The 12,500-nt window shown below is 40.5% G+C and overlaps 1 protein-coding gene across 2 annotated transcripts in view; it reads left to right on the plus strand.

The window, feature by feature from the left end:
• The window catches only part of rad51 (RAD51 recombinase), an 80,277-nt gene that overhangs the window by 43,342 nt on the left and 24,435 nt on the right, over positions 1 to 12,500 (plus strand). For both annotated transcript variants that reach the window (XM_088285448.1, XM_088285447.1), the window contains one exon: positions 6,884 to 6,997. In XM_088285448.1, the coding sequence (XP_088141574.1) occupies positions 6,884 to 6,997 (114 nt within the window). The remainder of the gene's footprint in view (positions 1 to 6,883; positions 6,998 to 12,500) is intronic.

The raw sequence follows: 12,500 nt of genomic DNA on the forward strand, positions 1-12,500 counted from the left end.
CCAACTTCCCGAAATGTCTAGCCTATGTTCACATTTTTATATAGTTTCAATATTTAGTCATTTTCAACAGAGCGCACTTATATACTAAATATTTAGCAATCTTCCCATTGAATACCTTTGCCAGTCAAACAAATATAAGGCGTTTATTTCACATTCAAGAAAATGTGGCTCCAGGAATTTAAGGGTGCCACTTCCAGAAAAAAACTGTAAAATATCTCCTGCAGAAATATATCAAGTGCTAAGCATTGAGTTAACATCTTTTACGTTTTTTTTTTTAAATCAAAGAGTTATCAGCCTAAAAAAAACGGAAAGCCTAATTATCCAAGTAAACCAGGTCAACATGTTTAGTACACAATCAATAAAAATGGCTGTCCTCATGAAAAACTAATTCAAAATGAGCTTTGACACCACTTTTTCTTTTGAATATTTTTTTAACTTCTCTTCATGAGAAAAAGGAGTTTGTGACTGCCCTGCCAGTGACTTAAATCTGGGTTGAAACGGAGTCAGGGCCATTGGGATTTGGTAGATTATTTCACACATCTGGGCTTTGTGTTTTCCTTTAAATAATGTTTGTGCAACCACATTTAAGCACTCCTTCACAACATCCCCATCACTTGAACGATTTTTATGTTTCCCCAAAACCCATGATAGTTTTACTGAATATTCGTTTGCATGCCGCTGGGATGTAAACGAAAATGTAAAAATCTGTTGCGCTGCACTCGAAGTTTGATGTTTTTGCATTCGTTCACCTCAAACGTCAGCGGATAACTGTGCACAAAAGGGCGGTGCTTTGTTTCGTAGTGGCGCTTCGCATTGTTGCGACGGTTTCGGAGCATATGATGCACACTGATTTTGAATTGGCTGCAGCCAGAACGAAACTAAAATTCTCCGTCCATTCATTTAAAACAAGACGCATCGACCTTGCTAACTTTTTAGCAAGGCATACTGTCAGCAGCACTCTTTCCGTATTTACTCGAATTGCAGCGCCAACGTTTGCGAATGCGCCCTGAAAAAAAATCATCAAAGATTGACGATGGGTCCAGTCCGAATCATCCCGCGGTCCGGATCCGATCCATTTGGTGATGCCTGCTGTAGACCACAGTGTAGCTTGCTGCTTTTATGAAACAAACAAACTGTTTCCGTCTTCTAAAAAAAAAAAAAAAGGTTAGAAACAAAGCACGTCCTACGATGTGACTATTGCGCATGCGCACATCGCAGTTGTGACAGCATATCGTGCGGGCCTAAGTCAGACTATGCCTTACAGTTGCTGCCAATGTGCTGCAAAGGCTAGCTTCGCAATAAATCCCAATACGACATGGACAATTAGTGATGGGAATTCCACCTCTTTGTAGAGATCCAGATATTTTGGATTGGAAAGGAGCTGGCCAGCTCTTTTTGTCCCCTAATAGACCATGAGATTTATTTATTACCAGAAGTGTTACAACCAGCTCTGCTAGGGAAGGAGGGAAGTAACAGACCAAGTTGTAAAATGGTTTGTACATAGAGTTTACAAATTATTTTTAGTGACAGAAAATAAGTAGGTTTCGAACGAGTTTAACAAAAAGGTATTAACCAATTTCACAAATTTATGTGAGTAAACAATAGCAAGTGTCTCAAAATTAACTGAAGTCCACACATAGCAAGAGACACGACGAGCAAAAGCGAGGCGAACTGTATTAAGTCCCAGCCGCCCTGAGCAGCAGAACCGAGGTCCTTTTATTGGTCTCAGCTTACAGGTGGAGCTCGTTGGTAGGGCGGTCCATTAGAAACGAGCGGGAAACCAGTCCACCAATGAGGAACGAGCGGGTAAGCAGTCCACCAACGACGAATGAGCAGGAAACCAGGCAACCGATGAAGAACGAGCAGGATACTAGTCAATTTACTTTAGTACCAAAAGGTGGATGAGTTAACACAAGAAACAAGGAGCGTGGCCTTGTAGGTGGGCCCTAGTCAAAGGCCGTAACAGAAGTAATGTAAACTTGCGCGAAAACGATTGCAGTTGGGCATCGATAATTAAGATCCGATTGGAACCAGTGCTTTCATTTTGGTTCTCCTGGAATAATTAAGTTAAATTTCAAAGCTGCCCTGGAGAAGCTGAACAAATATGAAATGTGTTGGTGTGCGTGCGTGCGCGCGCAGCTCCATCCCTGCCACTGGACCCGTGGTGCTGGCGCGCAGCCGCTCGGTATGGGCCAATGGCCAGGGAAGCTCGGTTATTGCCGTTAGGCGTCTGTGGGGCTGTTCCCGCCGCCCTGTCCCTATGGAAGCCACCGAAAATGAATGAAGTATGACTAAGAAATTTGTATGTGTGGCACACAACAATACACACTTCGAATAACAAAGCAGGAAATGTGTGCAAAGATGAAGCTCGTGAGTTGCATACACGACTCAGCGAGATCACAAGTGAATAAAAAATATATATCGTATTTTGCTCGCTGGAACACCATCCATCCATTTTCTTCTGCTTACCTGGGGTTGGGTCACAGGAGAAGAAGCTTTAGGAGGAAAGCCCAGATTTCTCTCTCCTAGCCCAAGAATGTCAACTTTACTACCCACGGTCCCAAAATTAAACCCTGTCAAACACCATACAACAATGGAGCAGTGCGCGACTCAGAGTAACCAAGACTTGTGCAAAAAGTTCTGTCAGCCAAATAGAATCCAAACCACTCAAGCGTGCTACCACTAATGCCCACCTGGTAATGCAAACAAGCCACCAGAATACTGTGATCCACCGTATCAAAAGCTGCATTATATCCCACAAAACCAGAAACACATGATCTCCAGTGTCATTTGCCAGGAGGATTTCATTAAAAACTCGTAACAGGGCTGACTTCTGTAAGATGGGCTGAGGATCACATTGACCTCAAGTAGCTTTCTGTAATCAGTTTGTGTATTTCTAATCATGTTTTTATACACTACTTGTATCATTAATGTTTGCACACACACACACACACACCCCATATATACACACACCCCCCCCCCTCACGCACACACACACACACATTTTTGCTTTAGCACACGCACACACACTTACATTTTTGCTTTAGTTTCTATTTGCTTGCTTTCATTGTGAGTTATGGCTTCCTGTCTCCTGGAAAGATAAAGATAAAGATGTCCTTTATTAGTCCCACAATGGGGAAATTTGGAGATCCGTTTAGTCTAAACCAGACTGTTAGTTATGGCTTCCTGTTTCCTGGAGACAGACCCCCATTGTAAGTTTTGAGTCAAGCTCTAATAAAAGCAGAGGTGGCAGGGAGGGGGGCTCAGAGAGGGTGTGCGTGGAGCTGAACGGAGCAAGACGCCTGTCTGCTCTTGGCCTCTTTCCCAGCCGGCCGGTAAAAATGAACAACCGTGCTTGCTTCCTCCTGGCGATCAGTCACCTTTTAATTTCAGTAGTTTTGCAGTAAACTTAGCTCTCCCAAACGGCGTCAGGGCATTTAAACCTGACACTTCTATGGTATGCATCATCTTAAAATCTGACTGGTAGACCGCAATAACGTTACACCATATGTAAAGAGCTTTGTTATATCTCCAGCTGTTGTGAAATGCGCTATATAAATAAAGTTGTGTTATATGATATTGTACTACAGTTGATCCATGTCCGTGTTCAGTAGGGTTAAATTCTTTTGTAGCGGTTTCCTTGACAATTTTAGAGGATTTGGTTTGTTAGACAAAGCCATCTGGCTCCCCTTATGACTCTGTTCCTCTGCATTTATTTAATTAGGTTCTTCCAAGTATTGGTAAATCGCTCTTGGCCATCATCAATTGCAGTCTGTTTTCTGCTGTAGTACCCCAACACTTTAAACGTGCTGTAGTGCAACCATAGCTCAAGAAACCTGGCCTTGATCAAGATGTATTGACAAATTTTAGACTCATTTCCAAGCTGCCTTTTATCTAAAAAAATCTGGAAAAAGTGGAGCACATGTCCATGAATTGAGAAGGTGTTAATCACATGGGGTGTTCAAAAGAAGGTTTACATATATAGTGCTACAAAATTAACTAAATCAAGTATAAATATGAACAACATTTATATACACATTTAGTTATCATATGAACCTGGTACAGAAGTATATTTTTACTATACCATAATTCTTTGTATATAAATAATCCACCTGCGTAACTATATAATTATTCAATAAGTAAGCTAAGCGGTAGGACTAGATAAGTGTAGTACTTTTTACTCTCGTTGAACATGTAAACCAAGTTCAACTATGACATCTACTGATGATTTTTTCCCCTTTCTTTTTCTTTCTTTCGATTTTGCTTTTATCTTGTAATACGTGAGGTACACGTTTCGTGTTAATTGTATTTCCTTGTTTTGTTTGCTTGATTGTTTGCTCATTTGTTGTTCAGTTGAGGTTGGGTCATAGTTTTGGTTTTCATGTAAAACCGGAACTGTACATAGTGTAGTGACTAATGACATGCCTACATTGGCTATGTGATCACGTACTGTGAAGTTAATGTGTCAGCTAGCCCAGCTGTTCTTCTGCTTGATTGTTGGCTTCCTAATACACACCTTATTTGTGAATACAAAGCTTGATATAGAAAATATTAGTGTTGGTCACAGTCTTTCTGGTCTCGTGCGCTACTTTTGACTGAGATGCATGTGAGAAATGTTTCTCACAAAATAACGAGAATCTACCTGAGAGGTGACGATAGGGGTTGGCAGCTTTGTATTCTAGAATTAGAATTAGAAATCCCTTTATTGTCATTGTACTCAAGTGTGCAACGAGATTAGAGGGCTCCCCTCTCCAGTGCAATACAACAATAATACAGACAAATATATAAATTAGATAAATAAATAAGAGAGTGCAATGGAATTTAGTACTGAATAGGGTATATAAAAACACATCACAATGCTGTTCTGCAAGGTAAGGGTGTTCTCGTGTGTGTGTGTGTGTGTGAGAGTTCAGAATGGAGATGGCTCTCGGAAAGAAACTGTTTCTCAGTCTATTGGTCCTCGATTTGATGCATCTGTAGCGCCTGCCAGAGGGCATCAGGTCGAACAGGTGTGAGTTTGGGTGGGTATTGTTTTTGACGATGTTGAGAGCCCTTCTGAGGCACCGGGCGGTGTAGATGATCTTCTATACAAATAAAGTTGTATTGTATTCTATTGTGATTGTCCCGGAGATGCATTTTAATGACTGTGTTCCATTTCATGATTGTAATCCATGGCACACCTTTCCGTGGAGCAAGAACTTACTAAGAAATTCATTTCGGTTGTGATAAATAGTAAATAATAGGGGTGCACCAATACACAAAATTCACGGTTCGGTTCGATGCATTAGTGTCACGGTTTGATATTTTTTGGATCCAATTTTTTTTTTAATTTATAGTTTATTGAAGCTACTTACATTTGTTTAAACTCAAAAGCACCCATTTTTGTAATTTTGTAATTATATCTATTTTAGCAACACCAGACTTGTTTTCTGCTGTGCGTACTGAGCAACATATTAAAAAAAACAGCACATTGTACGAATACAAAATAAATTACCTGAGAAATGACCCATCTTCCGTGGTGCATTCTAAGCAACAGATTGCAGTATATTTGGCAAATAAACAGCTCCTTAACAAATACAATTTAGACTATACTTATCTTGTGAAGTATATATTCAGCACCATTAACTTATTAAATAAAAACAGGACCTTGAACTTAAACTCTTGGGGTAAAGATATAGGCTATATATGGGATGTAAAAAAATACAAAAATATTTATTAGAACATGTCTTTATTTTATATATTAAATTAAAAATATTTTTCAGCAATTCATATTTATCAGTCGAGTATACATAAAAAAACAATTATCTTCCTTAATATCATATAATTTGAAACATCATTGTTTTTAAAATTTGAATCATTGTAACACAAACTCATCCAAATGCAGTAGTGTATCATTGTGGGTGCTTGACTGTATTTTCAGAAAAGGCAGAAAATAAACACTTTATCCCTTCTATTATTTTTTTAAACCACTGTATTTTGTATCGAAATAAAGATGTATTGGAGTGCATTGCACAACTACAAAATATTTTAAATAAAATAAAACAGGTATATTTGCGTTTGGGCGCACTAATTTCCATCCTCAGCAACTTCTTTCAGACTTTTCTGGTTAAATCATCAGTCGTGTGACTTTCGTCGTGTCCCACTCCTCAGTGACATTAAGTGCCGTAACGGTCAGCTGGCGCAGCGGAGGCTGCTGACAAAGCCGCTGCTATTTTGACTCTCGTCTTATTGTGCAAATCAGGAATTGCAGTATTGGTATTGCAGTATTGGTAAAATAGGTCCGCACAGGAACCTTAGAACATTCCACTCATTTTCACATTGAAGTGATGTCGGCGTAAATGTGACCATGTTTGTTGTACTTCCATCGACGTAGTTAGCATTGTGTGACACTTGCGACCTACTGTTGAAGTTGTACTCCACGACACGCTTTCCGTCTGGTGCATACTTGAAAACTAAATTACTTCCAAACGCTAGACGTGAAGTTTGGTGGAGCTTCTTCCGCTTCAGGTATGCTTTATAGCCATGTTGCAACAGCTAGCGAACTTCTCGTGCAGCTTGAGCCAAAATGAATGTGGGAGGGGCAGTAACGTACAGTGAATGGGTCTGCGCTCGCCAATCCAGCATATTAAAGGCGAAGTAGGCAGCGTTGCTGCTCATCGTCATAACATTTTGCGTGTTGTTCGATCCAGTGCGCACCGAACCGTGACCACTGTATCGAACGATTCAATACAGATACACGTATTGTTGCACCCCTAGTAAATAAATCCATAAATTACATAAAGTACATTTATTATTCAAATTAATAACAATATTGTGGCATGACTATATTGTCACATCAAAAGGAGGCATTTTCTCAGTGACGTTTTTTTTTTTGTGTCACAAGGTACGGGCTGGTGGGCAGCGATGTTCTGGACAACGTGGCATACGCTCGAGCTTTTAACACAGATCATCAGACACAACTGCTGTATCAGGCATCTGCTATGCTGGCTGAGTCCAGGTTAGTTTGGATATATATATATGTGTGTAAATATATGTGTATATATATATATATGTATATATATGTATATGTGTATATATATATATGTATATGTGTATATATATATATGTATATGTGTATATATATATATATGTATATGTGTATATATATATATGTATATGTGTATATATATGTATATGTATATATAAATGTATATATATATATATATATATATATATATATGTGTGTGTGTGTATATATATATATATATATATATATATATATATATATATATATATATATATATATATATATATATTTGTGGATATCTGTGTATATATTTGTGGATATCTGTGTGTATATATATGTAGCATGCCCTCCGAACCAAGGATGAGACTTTTCTGATGATTTTCATGATGTATCCATAACCGTGTAACCTTAAAACCGAATCACCGTAAGAGCTTTTGCCTCTTCGGAGGGGGTGCTCGAAAAATAAACTTCCGTTTTCTGAGGCTCAATATGAAACTTTTTGCCATACTCTTTGTTAATTTACCTTAAGCGTGAACAGTACTAAACAGGAAGTTCGCATTCAAAATAAAAGGACATAGCTTAAACCGGAAGTAGAACCTTTCAATGCAAATTTCAAATGAAAATAAAATACAATAAACAGAATCACTGCTGCTGTCCACAAAATATGAATATGGTTAGTTACACTCCCACCAAAATTATGAGTTAAGTGTGCATTAACAACTGTAACAAATAATTTTTTAACAACTAATTAACACTTCTAGTCATGAGCTTGTAAACATTCCAATAACAAAACTAACTTTTGCACAGGGCACTCTACAATAGAAGGCCTACTAGTGCGTTGACCTTTGTCATTCAGTTTCTTATCTCCATAGGAGATTTCCACTCTTCTAACGAGTCCGTCCTTGCCACTGACAGTCTCCAAGACTCTGGCAAGTCTCCACTCGCCTCTGGGTAACTGTTCATCAATATCCAACACAACATCGCCTACTTTGAGATTTCTTTTCGGAGTGTGCCAGCGCTACCTGGCGATGATGTTGTGCAGATACTCGCGTCTCCACCGGCACCAGAATTGTTCAGCCAAAAACTGAACACGACGCCATCTCTTTGCGGGTATAGAGGTCCTCCTGTGGGAACACTCCGGGAGGGGGCAGTGCTGCCCTTGATTTCAGGTGCAAAAGGTGGTTAGGAGTGAGAGGCTGCAAGCTTTCAGGGCTGTTGAGGTTGTCTACAGTCAATGGACGCCTATTGACGATGGCCATGGCTTCATAAAATAAAGTCCTTAAGGAAGCATCGTTGAGTCGTTTTTGTTGTTTCCTGCCCGCTGTAGTGACAAAAGGACCAAAACAGTCCATGCCGCAGTATGTGAAGGGCGTAGATGACTCTAACCCCTTTTTGACCTGGAGAGCCATAAAACCAAATTATTTCTAGATATATATTTTTTGAGAGCCATATAGTATTTTAAACATATAATAATAATAAAAATAATAAAAGGTTTACTTTTAATGCGACTTCTGGTGCTGCATGGTTTTTTTTATGTCCTTAATTTGTGTTTCCTCGACTTGATTCGCCATCATGATGCTCCGATCGTGAACCGTTCTTGCTGACAGTGGCATGTCTCTTATTTTTTTGATTATCTTGGCTTTATTTGGAAAGTCATCAAAAAGTTCATTGGCCACATCAAGCATAAATGTTTTGGCATATTCGCCATCTGTGAACGGCTTTCCACTCTTCACTATTGCCAAAGCACCCGCAAAGCTAGCGGAATTACCGTCACCTTGCGTGGTCCAGACACGCAGTTGCTGCTGGCTCGTCAGCACTTTCCGTTGCAGCTCTTCGCATGCCTTTTCCCTGCTGTCCCCCGGTGGATATTTCAATGCAAAAGAAGCATGACGCGTATCGAAGTGCCGCTTTATATTTGAGCGTTTCATTGATGCAATTTTGTCATTGCATATTCGACATACCTGCTCTCTCCACAAATGCAAATTCCTCTGTCCACGCAGCCTGGAATGTACGGTAATCATCGTCTTTTTTCCTTTTCGCCATCTTTTCTGTTACAAGGGTTGAAATTTTATCTCTGATAAAATTAATTTCCGTACATTGACAATGACCCGTGACGTACTTGCGATCGATTGGTTCCCGACCTGATCCTCGGGTCACCGGCGGATTGCAAGTGCCGCAACCCACCCCTGACTTTTAAAATGTGTCTTTAAAACTAATTTTAAATTACTTAATATTATTAAGATTATCACTAGTATTTTAAAACCAGTTCCAAAATATATATATAATTTAATTTAATTTAATTTTTTTTGGCCCCCTCAACTCCAAACTGTCTGGGAGCCATATGACGTCTCCGGAAGAGCCATATATGGCTCGAGAGCCATAGGTTCCCGACCGCTGCTCTAACCGTTCAGCAGGTAAGTCGCTCATTCTCTGGCCCTCTGGAGCTCTGCGAAGTCTGCGACAGATGACACATTGGCGGATAAAAGAAGCAACTGTTCTGCTCATGCCAGGGATCCAGTAGCCACTGGATCTGATTTGATTGATGGTGAAGCCTTTTCTTTGTTTTACTTCTTCACGACAGTGAGCTATTATAAGCTTGGTCACATGATGTTCCTTTGGAATCACTATAGGGTGCTTGAAAGAATCTTTGATAGGTGACAGTCTCCCTCCCACCTTGAGTAGACCGTGTGCATCCATGAATGGATCAAGGTGGTACCTTTCCTGCAAGATCCTTTTGCCGTTGAGCACATATGGCGCCAAGAAGCCAAGTGTGTCATAGATGGATGCAACAGTAGGCAAAAATCGTGTTGCTGTTTGATCTTTATCTTCTTCAACACTCCACAGAACGCCCAAAGTTCTTTCTTGTGGCATGTCTTTAAATGTCAGGTCTTGTTGTTGTGTCTACAGAACATTCAGAAGGAGGAAAACTCTGTAGAACAGCATGACTGTTCAAGATGAATTCATGCAGACGAAGCCCTCCATGTTTGCATATTTCCGTGGCCTCTCGCGCAAGTTGTATTGCCTTTTCAACAGTGTCTGTGTTGCCGTTTTTCCACCAAAGGAAACGCAGGTAGACTCTATCACACTTGTGGCCATGAAACTGGTGGAACATCTCTATATCGCACATCAGAGCACTAGGATGTTGCCTGAATCGTAGTAAGAAGCCTGTTCGATTGTTTATTAGGTCTGGCCCTTGAAGATGATCGTTCAAACTTGTTCCCATGTGTCTAGCAGAACAATCAAACACAACACGTAGTTTAGTGGGCTTTTTGGGGTGATAAATCCCGTGATGGGGGATGTACCATTGCTCACCATGCTTCTCGTCATTCTGAACTTCTTCGACATCACCTCTTTCAATGATGTCTTTCATGTATGCAATGTAGTAATTTTTGTAATTTTCGTCTTCTTTAATTTTCGCTTCACGCGTGAAAGTCTGATTTCAGCAAGTTTTCTGTTGTCGGGTAAGTGAGGTCTTTGTTTGAATGGGAGAGGAATCTCACAGTGTCCTTGTTCGTTTTTCCTTATTCCTTCTTCTAGCTGGTTCAGATATATGAGATCCTCTTGTGAAACTGTTTTGTCACTTGCTTTACAGTCCTTGAAATCTGTCTCTGGCACTTTAATTACATCCATGGGAGTTACTTGAGGTTGTTCTTTTATAGTAACTCTGTGGCACAAACTGGATTCAGTTTCCTTGGGCGATGTGGTGGAGCCACCAACAATACTCCACCCGAGATCTGTGCGGATTGCATATGGTTCATTGACTTCTCCTAGGTCCTAGGAGAACTTGTTTTGGAGCTAAACTTCTAGGACAGTTGAATCCGATGAGGAGTCCAGCATCACAATTCAAGAGAGGTGGTAATTTGTCCGAAATTTCTGTAAGGTGTGGCCATTGCCTTGCTGTGTCACAAGTGGGTATATTTTCATAATTAATTGGAATGGAGTCCTTTGTGAATGAGGGGGGAAGGTCAATGCGAATGTCTGAGTTATAACTTCTCACACACAGGCCAGATACTTTGTGACTCTTGACAATAGAGTTGACACCAAGCATGGTAGTTAACTTTAACTTTACAGGGTGAGTGACTGCTTGTAACTGGTTGCTTAACTCTTCACTGACAAATGTGCGATCACTTTGTGTGTCTAATAGTGCATACGCTCACTGTTCTTTGAATGGATTCTGGACCTTGGACACCCATACTGGAACTATCATGGATGTGATATTTGAATGACCCACCTTCGTTACGTTGAAAGCAGTGGCGGCAGTTGTGTCATTCAGGGTGTCGTCTGGAGCGTTGTTTGGAGTGATGCTAACAGGGGGTGAAGGCCTTTCTCGTGCCTTATGATTTTCATTGTGCACAGAAGTTGGATGCCTTCCCTTGCAGATGTCACAAATCTGGCAATGGCGACAATCTTTGACATTATGGCCCGCCTTCAAGCATCCATAGCACAATTTATTTTCCTTGATATATGTGCGCTTCTCTTCATGGGGCTTATTTGAGAAGCTTGGGCACTTTGATAACTGGTGTTGTTCATCCTTGCAGAGCACGCAAGTTGCCTTCGGTTTTGTGCTGGTAGTCCTTGCCTTGTCGTTGTGTACCATGGTTTGCATTGCAAATGCTTGAATGGATTTATTTGGTTTAGAGTTTTTTGTGTGACTTTTCTCAAAGGATGAGCTACATGAATGAAGGGCATATGAAGAAGTGACAGCGTTACATGCGATCTCAGCCTCAACAGCTATGAACTGTGCAAAGTCCATGAAAGAAGGAAAATCTTTGCCTTCCATAAGTGTAACTGTGACCTGTCGATTCCAACGAGCTGCCAACCACTGTGGAATTTTATGCAACAGCTTTTGATTCTCCTCACAGTCATTTAGTATTCCGAGACCCTTCACATGTGGTGTAGCTTGTAGACATGCATTTAAAAAGTCTGAAAATGTCCTTAACCCTTCTGCATCCTTTGAACTTATCTTGGGCCATTTAGCTAATTTGTCTCTAAAAGCCTTTTGAATAGTAAAAGGTTGTCCATACCGTTGGTCAAGCTTTTGCCATGCATCCTTGTATGCGTCTTCATCACTGCAATAAAATGTGCCTTCAAGACAATTTTGTGCTGAGCCTAAGACGTATCCCTTTAGCAAATGAAGTTTCTCAGCTGGTGAAATGCCTTTGCAGTCTATAAGTGAAACGAATGAAGCCTTCCATTCAATGTAGGTGATTGGATCACCATTAAAAACCGTGGGCAACGGCACTGGGATTCTGTTTATCGCTATGCTGTCTTGGATAGCCTGGGCCAGCTGGGAAATGTCTGTAGGAGGAGCCTGTTTGGAAACTTGGGGACCATGATAAGTTACATTGGCATGTCTCGGGATAGACGGTTTGTTTTGCGACGTGAATGGGCAAAATGATCCAATAGGGGGTGCTGGTGCTTCAGATATTGATTCATGGTGAGCGAAAGCCACATTGTAACACATTTGCTGATTTCCCATATCCATGCTCATCTC

This window comes from Idiotropiscis lumnitzeri, chromosome 21 (assembly GCF_059441095.1).
Source record: "Idiotropiscis lumnitzeri isolate Australia: NSW breed Sydney's pygmy pipehorse chromosome 21, RoL_Ilum_1.0, whole genome shotgun sequence".
Taxonomy (NCBI): domain Eukaryota; kingdom Metazoa; phylum Chordata; class Actinopteri; order Syngnathiformes; family Syngnathidae; genus Idiotropiscis; species Idiotropiscis lumnitzeri.